Here is a 14,696-nt window from a genome sequence, read left to right on the forward strand (position 1 = left end):
TGGGAAGTGGTTTAACTACAGCAAAGTGTCCTGCACTTTAGTGTCCTGAAGCTGCTGTAACAAATTGCCATAAGCTTGTTGGTTTAAAAGGACAGAAACTTATTCTAGCTCTGGAGGACAGAGCTCTGAAATCAAGGTGTTGGCAGGGCTTTGTCAGGCTGGACCACCAGGGCACAGATGTGAATTTCTTGCCCAACTGTGCCTTTCAAATGCCCACCTGGACCAGGCTTTGCTCCTGCTCTGTGACCCCGGCAACCTGCATGGGCACTGGAGATGACAGGTGCTCCATAATTAGTTTATGACTGACTGGCTGAATGAATAGACAGATAATAGATTCCAGAAGGAAAAAACAGGCCAAGGACACATGTTATAAAGATCTTGCAAAGGCCAGAGATCTGAAAAGGCTGGCTGTCGGTAGTGGTTGAGCCAATGGAGAAGAGGTAGCAGCTTTAAGAACAATTTTGATGGGGCTCAAAATACTGATTGCCTGTGAGAACTAATGGAGACAAAAAGGTCAAGAAAGATTCTGAGGCTTCCAATCCAGGCCACCAGACTTAAGGGAAGGTGAGAAGAGAGTGGGCTTTCGAGAGAAGAGAATGAATTTGGTTTTGAGTACATGAATCACTTTATTTGATTATCAGATAGGAGTTTTTACTTCCTTATAACCAAGACAATCCGTATTTATTTGAAAAGCAAATATATCAAAGACCACTTTGAAATGCAGTGACATTTTTATTGAAATAACATAGATAAACTGTGAGTAATACAGATTGTTTTCAGCATAATATAATCATCACACATTTCTCCTGGTAACTAAAGAAGACAGATGGCCAGATGTAACACAATAGGAAAAGGATCTAGAATCATCAGTTTAATTACTAGAAGTTTCCCTAAAGGTCAGCCAACCCAACCACCCCATTTAAAGACCAGAGAAGCTAGCATTCTTCACTCTACAATGCTTAGGGCACTGACCATGTGCCAGGCACTTGCTTAGTGCTGGGGATAGAGAAGTAATCAGAACATGGTACCCGTAGTCGAGGAGCTCATGGCCAGGATAGTGGATGCCAGTGTCTAGGAGGCGGGATATTAGAGTAAGTATTGTGAGAAAAGCATGCTCAAAGTGCAAGGTGCACCTAATTCAGGCTTGGGGGCAACTGTCAGGGCAGTTCATGTGTGAACTGAGCAGGGAAGGAGGAGCAGAAGTCAGATAAGGAGGTCACAGAACAGTGTCCCCAGAAAAGGCTGAGGTGAGGGAAATAGTGCACTTAGTTGATCCAAGGAGTTAGAGTACGAGGGCATTGTAGTCCTGGATTTAGGAGACAATAGTCTCCTGACTTCCATTTCAGGGCTATTTTTAAAATATTGCCCATCTTTCTAGATCTGTTGACAAGTATTTGATGCAGATAATTCAATACTTTGCATAGAAAAAAGAAAGCAGACATGGCTCATGCTTACCCAGGAGTAGATATTTTTGTAGATAGTCTTGTAAATAAGATTTTCTACACCCTCTTGATCAAAATGTCTCTCAGGAAGAATAAATACTTCACAGTTTAGCCTTTCATTTCCCCCCTAAATCTTTATAACCACTAGGTCATGCCATAAAGATCTTAAGGCTGGAAGGAATTTTAAGGGATCATTTTGCTAGTGGCCAACGGAATCTCAGAGGTAGGGCTCAGTGGGAGCAGTCCACAACGCTGAGGCAGGCAATAAAGGGTTAGTTATCTGTAAAGAACATAAAAATGAATAATAAAACTGACCAAAATCACTCTGCTTTTATTATCACCATGCGCCAGCAATTGTCCACAATGTCAGTAATAAAATACTCTGCCCAGACAATGCAAACTTCTCCTATTGGCCCCTCATCCTTTGTACGCCACTTCTTTTAGTATCTACTTGGACATGCATAAGAATCAGAACTCAGCTGGGCGTCTTAATTATCTAGTGTCCACAGTAGCCATCTCTTCAGCTCATATTACTCTCATTCAATTTCATTTTGTAAACACAGCTTGAGTAGTCAAAAATCACACATACAAAAAGACCCCACGCATCCATGCTTATCTTCCTAAAATTATATCTATCTCCAATGAAGACTCACAACTCCTCAAATTTCAAGTCAGGTTCCAGCTGGGCTCCCCGGTTCTGGAGTCATTGCTCTCATTTCTGCGGTCCCAAGTTTACAAGGCACAGTCCTCGCTCATCTTCTCCAGCCGGGCCATCTGGCACGTGCTCGGAGGAGTAAACACGGAGGGGTCCTTGATCCCCAGCTGTATGTCAAAAAATCGGGTGGACAATATCACACTGTAGTTTTTGGTGAAGGTTTCCTGGACCGGGTAACAATCCTTGACTGTATAAATGCCAATCCAGGTTTCATCTGGAAGAGGAAGGAAAGTTGACCTTTTAATAGAAAAGACAGGCAAAATGCCTGTATTTTTAAACAGTTTTGGGCTAGCACTTTGCATTAGAGCAGAGAATATTTTCATCTCTATGTACAAAGTAGGCTGGGCTGCCACCTGGAATAATGGGAGTAGATTTGATCATTGCAACTTTAAGTAGTCATGTGGGGAAAGATAAGTAGGCACCCTATTTAAATTGGTGCCATAGAAAAATGCCTTCCATGTCACTTGGGAATCATTGCAAAATGTCAAAACCAAGACTAAGTCCATAAAAGCCAAAGTGACACTGGAAGGCTGAGGTGTTTCAAATATGATGCTATGATCCTAGAGTTATGCAATCAGCGTAGCACACATGGGGACTATATGTGGGTTTAATTAATTAAGTTGACAAATTTCCCTAACCCCCACCTTCACTAAAGGAGTTAAAAAACCCCCCTCCCCCCAAAGTGCTTCCTGAGATACAAAGCTTGAAAAAAATTTTTTAACCCCAAAAGACATAACCTTACAGGTTCTTGCTGATTTTCGGTCGGACCACTCCTGAACGGTGATCTGCTCCTGGGGCCCCCCTATGGAGTATTGATCTTCAAAGGTGGAGTTCTGGGGAATATCAAGAGGATCCCAGGGATCTGTCAGGGTAATTTTTGAGCACTCCTTGGTGGCTTGTTCAATCTGGAACATCACTCCTTCCTTATAGAGTAAAATATATTCAAATAATCTGAAAGACAAATGAAATGAAAATAACGTATGACTATAGGCCTTTAGAAAGGCCAAATATCTTTGATATCAATAATTTTTAAAGTAGAAAAATAGTTTTGTTTGCTAGGTAGTCCTTTACAGACTAGTAACTGGACATCATAAATCTGTAATAATCAAACTTTAGAGGTCAAAAGCTAATATTCACTGAATAAATACTTATCAAGTTCTTATTACATGTCAGATTGGTGCTTAGGACACAAAAAGGACGACGAAGATAGGCCCTTGGTGAACAGTAAGGTGGTGACCTTCAATTAGCTTCGGGGGCAAAGGAGGCTTTGACCTTGGGTTGCATTCTCTTTATGGACTAAGCCATTGGACCACATAGGGGTAAGCTGAATCCAGGATACACGAGAACTCCACTGAGGACTACATCTCCTTGTCTTGACTGCTGGTCATGACTAAAGGGTTTTGGTGTGAGGCAGCTGCCACTGAGGATGGGTGCTCCTCACTAACTCTGAGGTGGTTGCGACAAGCAGGACAAAGGCTGGATGGACCCCGGAGCTCACAGCTTCCACAAGTTGTCGACTACATACCCTCAGCCCCGTGACCATGCACCTGCCCTATGTGTGGATTGAGAAGGAGATGCCGGGAGTTTCCATATAGGCCTTTGCTTTCCCAAGGCCAGGCAGGCTGTGGTGTTGCTGGTCCTGTCTTTTAATTAAAGCTAAATGATCTTTGTTGCTGCCTCCCTTCACCCCTCCTCCTAGCCTTTGTTATCTCCCTTTTCCAGCCGTTGCTATCCTTCCCGCCAGTCCCGTCCACTTAGCCAACTCATAATCTGCCCCCTTTCTTAATCACCGCCTACTTCATAGCTGCCTGCACAGTTCTGCCTATCCACTACCGCCCCGTAGTTTACCCGCCCCAATTCCTACCCCTCCCTTGACCCGACCTTATATAATCAAGTGTGTTTCCGCAATAAAGTAGACTAGCTCATTCTCACAGGCTGTCTCCGTGGTTTTTACCGCGCGTCCCCCACGCCTGGAGAACCTAGGCCTACGCGCTGGCCTAGGGGCTCACCGCCGAGCCGTGGAAGCCCGCCCGTTCCTCATAGGTTGCTAACTTAGAATAGCAGCCCACAGCAGGGGTTGCTAACTTGGAATAGCAGCCCACAGCAGGGGTTGCTAACTTGGAATAGCAGCTCACAGATCTTGGTGCTGGGGAAGCCCATTGTGGTCTCCTGAGTTCGACTGCTCATTCAAAACTCAACCACTGCTGCTGGTCCAATGGAGTGGGTATTGCAGCCTTAACACAAAAGGAGAAATTTGTAACACCTGAAGGCAGAAGAGCCTAGAGATGGCTTTTCATGAGTCAATAAGATGGGGATGTGAGACTCACTCCTGCTATAGGACCTTGATGATGGAAGTAGTTTCTGCCATCCTAAGGCTGAGCTGAATTCAACATTATTTTCTTCAGAAAAAAAAATGTTACAAATGATAACTGTCTATGTGGTTAAAATAGTACTGCTATTAGTATCATGTTTCGGGATTCCACAAGCAAGTATGGGAATATAAACATGACCTCAGTTTATTTATTTAGCTATATTCTGCTTACTCTAGAAAAGGTTTGAAATTACTTACACGGATAAAACCAAGCACCTTTTTTTTTTTGTCTTTACTTTTTTAAAATGTTACATTCAAAAAATATGAGGTCCCCATATACTCCCCACCCTCCTCACCTCACTCCTCCCCCCATAACAACAACCTCCTCCATCATCATGAGACATTCATTGCATTTGGTGAATACATCTCTGAGCACCACTGCACCTTATGGTCAATGGTCCACATCATAGCCCACATTCTCCCACAGTCCACCCAGTGGGCCATGGGAGGATACACAATGTCCGGTAACTGTCCCTGCAGCACCACCCAGGACAACTCCAAGTCCCAAAAACGCCCCCACATCACATCTCTTCCTCCCACTCCCTACCCCCAGCAGCCACCATGGCCATTTTCCCCACACCAATGCCACATTTTCTTCGATTACTAATCACAATAGTTCATGAATAGAATATCAGTAAGTCCACTCTAATCCATACCCTATTCCTCCATCCTGTGGACCTTAGAATGGTCGTGTCCACTCCACATCTATATCAAGAGGGGGTCAAGCACCTATCTTTATAGGCTGGAGTATATGTAGAAAGAAAACTTGTGCATTTTATGAGATATTGTTCAAAAAATGAAGTCAACCTCTTGAAATATGCATGGAGGGGGGGGTGCACATAAAACTCTAAGCCCTTTGAAGGAATTTGGAATTGGATGGTCAGTTTTTCACACCGAGTTAAAGCCTTTATATGTCAGTCTAAACATTTGTCAAAGGAATACAGAAACATTAACGTCAACTTTTAGAGCACAATCTATTGAAAAAAATGGGACTCTTTTTCCATACACAGATCCTGATCTGAGATGCTTTCAATGACAGTGGGTCACTCTTGATAGACCTATAGTGTATATCCCCAGGAATATCCATCTTCATCGCTCTCCTCCTCACCATCATCATCATCATCACCGTACAGTGTTTTCCCAAGTTCTAGGTACTAGGCTCAAAAGTCATCCCTAGCTTTTGCTGATACTCTGGTTCTGGACTTCTCAAACTGCAATGACTGTGTCCTGGAGAATATGCTTCCATGTGGGGAGGTGGAAGGGATCCTCCTCTGAGAACAAGCCCCTCTGTCCAAAATCCACAGGATCACAGAAGCAGGACCCTGGCATTTTGTAGAACGAAGGGTCACAGAGGTGCCTGCTCACTCACCTGCTGTGGAATGGATGGATGACAGCAAGAAATGAATTCTGCCACTGAAGCAGGCTAGTTTAGGGAAGGAGAAGACGAATCTGGGACTTAGCAGAAAACCACATCCATGAAACATAGAGTCACGGAATCCTGCTTGGAACCGCTCCCCCCCCACCAGGGGTAAAAAACCCACAAGAAGGCTGCTGGAAGAATCCCAGGAGAATCCTCCATTTAGAATGGGATTTCATGTGGGATCAAGGAAAAACCCTGGATATTCTGAAGGGGCTTAAGGGTGGGTTCCATCTCCCACCCCCCCACCCCAGGGGAATTGACAAGTGGAGTAATCAATCAAGACAGAGAACAACTGAGACCCCCTTGCCCTGAACATTAGCAAGGGGTAGGAATAATTAATGATTTAAAAGGCAAGCACACACTGAATTGCTCTCTCTCTCTGTCTGGACCAACCTACCTGGGACTGATAATCTGTTATTTTCTCCCATGTCGATTCGCTTCTCTCATTTCCTTAATAAAATACTGGCCTAATTAGACTGGCATGTTCTTAAATTCATTTATGTAACATAGCCAAGAAACTAGAGGGAATCCAGTAACATCACCTTCACTGTTTTCCCAAGGCCAGCTCTGCCCTTATACAGAAATTACAATTTAATTTCAAAATGAGAATGCTAGACTTGAAACAATCATTATGAAACGATAACAGTTGTTATATCTGGCTGGTCTGAATGCAGGTGTTTGTGATGGTATTCTCTGAACTTTTCTGTGTTTTTGAAATATTTGATTTTGGAAAAAGAGCATAATCTGATATCGAGGTTATGTTGACTGTGCTTGTCATAAAACTAAAATAATAATTTAATGGGAAACAAAACAGACCAGTATAATTCTTTCTTTTTCAAAATCCCATTGGGTATAAATGCTAGTCCTGCCCCATGAGAAATTTTGGCAAAGAAGATTTTAATGATGTTGTTGTGGCTGGTATGATTTATATGAACATATGAACTTAAGATTTAAGGTTCTCCAGTATAAATAGGATACTGGACCTGGTGCCTGATATGGCCAGAAGATCAAAATGCAGAGATCAGCCAAGGTTGAAATGAGTAATCAGCCCCGAGATGCTGTGTGGGTAATAACCCCTGGACCAAAAGACCTGAGGGACTTAAATAGAAACTGGATCCCAGGAGGCAAGAGCAAAGCCTGGCTCTGAGGCGGAGATAGTTAAGAGGACGGGAATCACAAAGCACAGCACTAGGGATATGGTCAAGGTCAAGCAAGGTGAGGAGGCCAGCATTGGGACAATAAAGGCAAAGGCATGTAAACTTGGGCCTTGGCTGGTCAGACCAACCAAAGCCATTTCCAGGATGGGGCAGGCGAGACTTCCCCCAAAGGTCTAGGGCCCCACCTGGGCCAGAGGCTTGAGCAAGGCCAGGCCCCACCCCCTCCACCCCGCCCCTCTCCCCCCCTCCCCCCAGCCCTCAGCCAAGGGGTTCCAAGACCAAGCTCTTTCCATGGCAACTACAAAGTTGGGAGGGAGCCCTGGGCCCATTTTACCTCTCACCATGTGGGAAAGAGGATTTTTCTTGCTGTCAGCAAAATTCTCAGGCTGTGATGGCAATTTCTATTGTTGCTGAAAAATCTGTTTTCTGAAAAATTAGGCTCTACCATCCCTTTTTTTTTCCCTAAAACACTGGAAACCTACAAAAGTTTTATTGCTTTTGAGAACAGGCTTATTGTTTTTGTAAAGATAAACCGTGTTTAATGTAAAAAAAATTTCAAACAATACGGAAATGGAAAAGGTAATAAAACTTGCCCAGAAACTCTAACTTCCAGAAATAACAACTGTGTGTGTGTGTGTGTGTGTGTGTGTGTGTGTGTGGCAGTTTGGAGCTGAAGGTACCCCAGAAAAAAACCTGTTCTTAAACTTAACCCATTCCTGTAGGTGTGAACCCATTGCAAGGATGACTTGTCATGAGGTTATTTCAGTTAAGATGTGGCCAGCCTCTGTCAGGATGGGTCTTAAACCTGTTACTGAAGTCCTTTTAAAAATAATGAAACTCAGACAGAGAGAGAAAGACATAGAAGCAGCAGCCAGAAACTGAACATCACAGGCACCCAGGAGAGAAGGGAGAGACCAGGAGATGCTGCCATGTGCCTGGCCATGTGACAAGCTAAGGATCAAGGATTCCTGCAGCCAGCTTCAGAACACCACAGTCTTTGGGAAGAAAGCATCACCATGATGATGCCGTGATTTGGACATTTTTCCTAACCACAAAACTGTGAGCCATTAAGTTCCTTTATTTAAGCCAAACCATTGCATAGTATTTGCTTGAGCGGCCAAGGAAACTGAAACAGTCTCTAAGCACATAGTCTTCTTCTAGACATCTCTTTATGCATATATACATTTTAAATTTTAAAATAAGTGTACTATGCACATTTTACAAAAAGTGAATATCTTGTATGTGTTTTCTAATCTGCATTTTCAAATGAATTTCAATTAACTGAAATTGTCCGCAATATCTTTTAAGAAAAAAACAACAGATCTATATATATTTTTTCTTAACTTTTTACAAAATTTTTAAGCATGTAAAAGAGTAGAAAGGAGAGTACAATGATCACCTATGTCACCTACCATATACATTCAACAAGTATTTATATTTTACCATATTTGCTTTATCTACTTCCTAAATATTTCCTAAAACAAAGACAGATTTTCCTTTCAAATTGCCCATTTATTGAATTTATTGACAAGTTTAAAAATTGGCTCTGTATTTTTTTTCTGTAACAACAATTTTTAAAAAACTTTTATTCTTTGCTTAAATACTTTTTTGTAAAAAATTGCCTTGTTGTAATATATATGTAGCATAAAGTTTGCCATTCTAGCCAATTTCAAGTGTATAATTCAAAGGCATTAATTATACTCACAATGTGCCACCATCTCCACCATCCATTACCAAAATTTTGTCATCAAAGTAAACACACTCTATATCCATTAAGCAATATCTCCCCCTTCTCCCTGCCCTGAGCTTCTGGCAACTTCTAATCTATTTTTTGCCTCTATGAATTTGTTTATTGTAGATATTTCATATAAGTGGAATCACACAATTCCTGGCCATTTCTGTCTGACTTATTTCACTTAGCATAATATTTTCAAGGTTCATCTATGTTGTTGTATATATCAGAACTTCATTCCTTTCTGCAGCCACACAATGATCCATTATATGTATATACCACATTTTATCTATTCATTCATCTGCTGATGGACACTTGGGTTGTTTCCATCTCTTGTCTATTGTGAATAACGCTGCTATGAATACTGATGTACTGTACTGTTTGAGTCCGCTCTCAATTCCTGTGCACGTATACTTAACAGTGTAATTGCATGGTTACATGGTAATTCTATGCATAACTTTTTTTTATAATTTTTACAAATTTTTTTAAAGATACTTAGATTATACAAATGTCACATAAAAAAATATAGGGGATTCCATATGCCCCACTTCCCACACCTCCCACATTTTCCCCACATTAACAACACCCTTCATTAGTGAGGTACATTCATTGCAATTGATGAATACATTTTGAAGCATTGCCACTAAGTGTGGATTAAAGTTTACATTGTAGTTTACACTTTATCCCACCCAATTCTGTAGGTTATGGCAAGATTTATAATGGCCTGTGTCTGTCATTGCAATGTCATTCAGGACAATTCCCAAGTCCCAAAAATGCACCCGTATTACACTGTTTTTCTTTTTGCCTGCCCTCAGAACCTCCATTGGCCACTGACTACACATCAGTGATATAATTTCTTCCATTATGCATAACTTTTTGAGGAACCTCCAAACTGTTTTCCACAGTGGCTGCACCACTTTACATTCCCGTCAGCAATGCATGAGGTTTCTATTTCTCCACATCTTCATCAACACTCGTTATATTTTTGGTAACAGCCATCCTAAGAGGTATTAATTATTGTCTTAATGTGGTTTTGATTTGCATTTCCCTATTGGCTAATGATGTTGAAAATCTTTTCATGTGCTTATTGTACTTCTTTAGAGAAATATCTATTTAAGTTAATTTAGATCACTGTTATATGGTATTTAAGATGTCTTGCTATACAGGTGCTTTCCTTTGCAATTAGCAAGCAAGTTGTGGGTGATTCTATGTGATGGTGGGAATATCCTGTTCCCCAATAAATGTCACCTAATGGGTTTAGGTAAAACCATTTTCTGAAACAGTATTTCACTGGGGTTGGAGATTGGTCACTTTCATGTTGTTATTCCTTCTTCATTTTTCAAGTGTCAATCTTTGGTAAAAAAGAGATTTCTTTATTCAACTGGGATGAACTACAGTTCCTAATAAAAAAACATGCTAAATGCTTAATAATTTCTCCTTATTGATTTTTAATGTAAGGATTTGATATAATGGTTACCTCCAGTGGTACAGAAAATGAATTCTCTCTCTTCCCTGGAATATCACTCTAAACTCATGGGTTTTTTGTTTATTCAATGTATTGCAATAATTTGAAGTCATTATTCTTCCTGATGTTCTAATTGTCCCAAATTCAGTCAGTAGAAGAAACTTCTAGCTGCTATCTGTGGATCTGACATGACCCCATTTATCTTTGAGTTGTTCCTGGTTTTCTGGAACAAGAAGATATCCCAGGCTTAACTTCTACTTTCCCACTCCAGATCTGAAATCAGACATTTCTTTAAGGAGCCCTGGTTATAATTAATGGAGAAACAGAACTGAGAAAATCAAGATATGATCTTTAGATGTGCACATTGTCATTGAGAAGCCACTGCTTTGGAAAACTTTCAGTGACAGAGGTTCCTGTATTTTTTAAAAATCATGAATTTGGGACATAGAGGGACAACCAGCGAGATGGCAACAGAGTAGGTAGCTCCTAGAGTCAACTCCTGCTACAGGGCAGTTAGTAAACACCCAGCACTATCAGGAGGTAGCTGAAACACCTGCTTGGGGGCTCTAGGAGACCTAAAGAACATCTTGCAACATCCTTGAAGGAATGGAAGGAGGAGAAGGCTCATCTGCAGAGAAGATTCATAAGTAGAGTGCTCCACATCATGGAGGCTAGTGCCCATCCTCCACTGGAGGCAGAAGCCATCCCAGAAGCTCTTCTGCCGCTGTAATTGAAAGCTCCACCTCCCAAAAAAGGGGGAGGAAGAGATGACTGGGCACCAACTTCACCTACTGAAGTAAAGTTCAGCATGCTAAAGTATAATCCTAAGAACAGCTAAAGTTTGAACCTGTATAAGTCAGAAAGAGGCCAGAAGCTGCTGTCTTAACTCTGTACCTGGTACAAGGGGAAGTGGGGAGGACAGAAAAATCACAGTGCTGGTGGGGACCAGCTTCTTTCCATACAGGTCAGATTGCAGCTCTAGCCTAGCTCCCAGTCCCACCTCCAGCAGGGAGGAAACTAGGGTTATTTGTGCCAGTCTCTCCAGGAAATTACTGGACAAACCAAGGAGGCCGGTGATTATCCTACTTTGGCAGCACAAGGTATCCCAGGAGCTATTCCGTGGCTGGAATTTGAAGCTCCATTGCCCAAAAACAGGGGAGGAAGAAACAGTTGGCCAACAATTAGTAAATTTGAGACAAAGAAGAATTTGAAAGCATACATAGAAAAATAGTGGATCTTATGGGAATGAAAGGCACAATAAATGAAATTTTAAAAACACTGGAATCATGTAATAGCAGGTTGAGGAGGCAGAAGAAAGGACTGGTGAGCTTGAAGAAATGGCCTCTGAAAGTGAACATACGAAAGAACAGATAAAGAAAAGAATGGAAAAAATTGAGCAAGGTCTCAGGGAACTTAAAGACAGCAAAAGACGTGCAAATATACATGTCATGGGTGTCCCAGAAGGAGAAGAGAAGGGAAAAAAGGCAGAAGGAATATTTGAAGAAATAATAGTAGAAAATTGCCCAGCCCAATTGAAGGACATAGATATCCATGTCCAAGAAGCACAACATACTCCAATCCTAAAAAGTCCAAATAGACCAACTCTGAGACACATACTAGTCAGAATGTCAAATGCCAAAGACAGAATTTTGAGGACAGCAAGAGAAAAGCAATGCATAGCATAAAAGGAATACCCAATAAGATTAAGTGCTGATTTCTCATCAGAAACCATGGAGGCAAGAAGACAGTGGTCTGATATACTTAAGATAGTACAAGAGAAAAACTTCCAGCCAAGAATCTTATATCTAGCAAGATTGTCTTTCAGAAATGAGGGAAAGTTTAGAATATACACCGATAAACAGAAACTGAGAGAATTTCTATCCAAGAGACCAGATTTTCAGGAAATGCTAAAAGGTGTGCTAGAGCCTGAAAAGAAAAGACAAGAGAGAGGGGCCTGGAAGAGAGTCTAGAAGTGAAGATTATATCAATAAAAGTAACCGAAAGTATAAAAAAAGTGGTGAAAATAAAATATGACAGATAAAACTCAAATAATCAGGAATAAACTTAACCAATGATATAAAGCCCTTGTATTCAGAAAACTGCAACTCAATGTTAAAAGAAATTTTAAAAAGGCCAAAATAACTAGAAGAACATTCCATGCTCATGATTGGAAGACTAAATATCATTAAGATGTCAATTCTACTAAAATTGATATACACATTCAATGCAATCTCATTAAAAATTCCACCAGCATTTTTTTAAAAATTGAAAACATGGTTATCAAATTTATTTGGATGGGTAAGGGGTCCTGAATAGCTAGAAACATCTTAAAAAGGAAAAGCAAACTCTCATCTCCAGACTTTAAATGATATTATCTAGCTTAGCGATAAAAACACCATGGTACTATAATAAAGACAGACACAATAGACCAATGGAACCAAAGTGATGGTTCAGAAACAGACCCTTACATGTATGGTCAAGTGATTTTTGACTAGCCCATTAAACCCACACAGCTCAGTCAGAACAGTCCATTCAACAAATGGTACTGAAAGAACTGGATATCCATAGCCAAAAGAAGGAAAGAGGATCCCTGTATCACACCTTATCCAAAAATTAACTCAAAATTGATCAAAAACCTTTAAATAAAAGCAAGAACAATAAAGCTTCTAGAAGAAATTGTAGGAAAATATCTTTAAGACCTGGTGGTAGGTGGTGGATTCTTAAAGGAGATAAGAGGACTGAGAGGGGCTCCTAATGTTTAATGTATGTAGAAGTTTTAATTAGCTTTACTGTAAAAGTTTGGAAATGTATAGAGTGGATGGTAACACAGAATAACAGCTAGTTTATAAATGGGGATGTGACTGAAAAGGGTGGTCTAGTTATGTAAATGCCAGTTGGCAGATTGCTGGAGAATAATCTAGGTACTGAAGAGCACAGTAAACCAAGAGGTGGATGAGAATTGTGGTTGGTAGTACAGATGCAAGAGTGCCCATTGCTAGCTAGAGCAAACTTGCATCATTATTGCAGGGTGGTGGGAATGTGGAGACACATGGGAAAAATGCAACTGGAGTGACCTATGGACTGTGGCTAGCAGTAATAATATAATATTCTTGCACCTATGCCAAAGATGTACTGTGTTGATAATGGGACGCTATGGAAAATATATACCAAATGTACACTATGGATGTGGTGTAGCAGTGTGATATAGTTATGAATTCCAAAAATAGATATTGGATTATGTTTGTAAACTGGTCTATACTATGATTAGGGCTTTGATTGGGCCACATAAGTAGGGTGTTGAGTCCCCACCCTTAGTGGGTGGGAATCACAGATAAAAGGCAGGGCAAAGGACAGAGTTGAAGGGTTTTTTAATGTTGGAGTTTTGATGTTGGAGTTTGATGCTGAATTCTTAAACTGGAGCCCTGGGAAGTAAGCTCACAGAGGAAAGAGAAGCAAGCCCCAGGAAGAGAGGAACCCTAAGCCCAGGAAGAAGCAAGACCCCGGAAGAGAGGAACCCAGGAAGCCTGAACCCTCACAGACTTCGGCAGCCATCTTGCTCCAACACATGAAAATAGACTTTGTTGAGGGAAGTAACTTAAGCCTTATGGCCTGGCATCTGCAAGCTCCTACCCCAAATAAATACCCTTTTTAAAAGTCAGCAGATTTCTGGTATTTTGCATCAGCACCCCTTGGCTGACTAATACACGTGGTAACTATCAGATGATATTATCTCATCTGTAACAAATGTTCCACCACAGTGTGGTGTGTTGATAGAGGGGTGTTGTTTGAGAATTCTGCACATGTGCACAATTGTTCTATAAGTTCACAACTTCTGTCATAAAAAATATATTTAAAAAATAATAATTGGGTGGTTTTGGGGAAAAATACAACAAATGTAAGATAAGGACTATAATTAGTAGTAAGATTTTGACAAACGTCTCACAACAATGCAAGGTGTTGAAGGAGGGCTGATGTATGGGACCTCTGTATGATGTTATGCATGTTTGCTTTGTAAGTTCACAACTTTTACTATACACTTACTGTTTATGTATGCTCATATGTAAATGATATAAAGATGATAATAATACGGTGGTTTGGGGGAAAAATACTTTGGTCAGTAGTAATATTTTTACAATGCTCTTTAATCATTAATTAAAAACGTTTAACAACAATGAAGGTATTGGTGGTAGGGTGGGGTATGAGAGTCCTGTATGATGTTATATATGTTTGTTTTGTAAGTTCACAACTATTACTACACTTATTGTTTATGTATGTTTCTGTATGAGTGATATACTTCAGTAAGTTAAAAAAATAGAAAAAAAAACTCATGAATTCACTTGACTATTTGCAAATTAAATTTTATATTACAGGTTCTTCCCTCTTATTTTTGTTTT

General features: G+C 40.6%; 1 protein-coding gene across 1 annotated transcript in view; it reads right to left on the reverse strand.

The window, feature by feature from the left end:
* Positions 1 to 712: 712 nt before the first annotated feature.
* Positions 713 to 14,696, reverse strand: part of EPDR1 (ependymin related 1) — a 47,698-nt gene continuing 33,714 nt past the window's right edge. Inside the window, exons 2-3 of the mRNA XM_004454250.5 lie at positions 2,900 to 3,108; positions 713 to 2,371 (exon numbers count right to left, since the gene is read on the reverse strand). Of these exons, the coding sequence (XP_004454307.2) occupies positions 2,175 to 2,371; positions 2,900 to 3,108 (406 nt within the window). The 3' untranslated portion in view covers positions 713 to 2,174. The remainder of the gene's footprint in view (positions 2,372 to 2,899; positions 3,109 to 14,696) is intronic.

Source organism: Dasypus novemcinctus, chromosome 5 (assembly GCF_030445035.2).
Source record: "Dasypus novemcinctus isolate mDasNov1 chromosome 5, mDasNov1.1.hap2, whole genome shotgun sequence".
NCBI classification, from domain to species: Eukaryota; Metazoa; Chordata; class Mammalia; order Cingulata; family Dasypodidae; genus Dasypus; species Dasypus novemcinctus.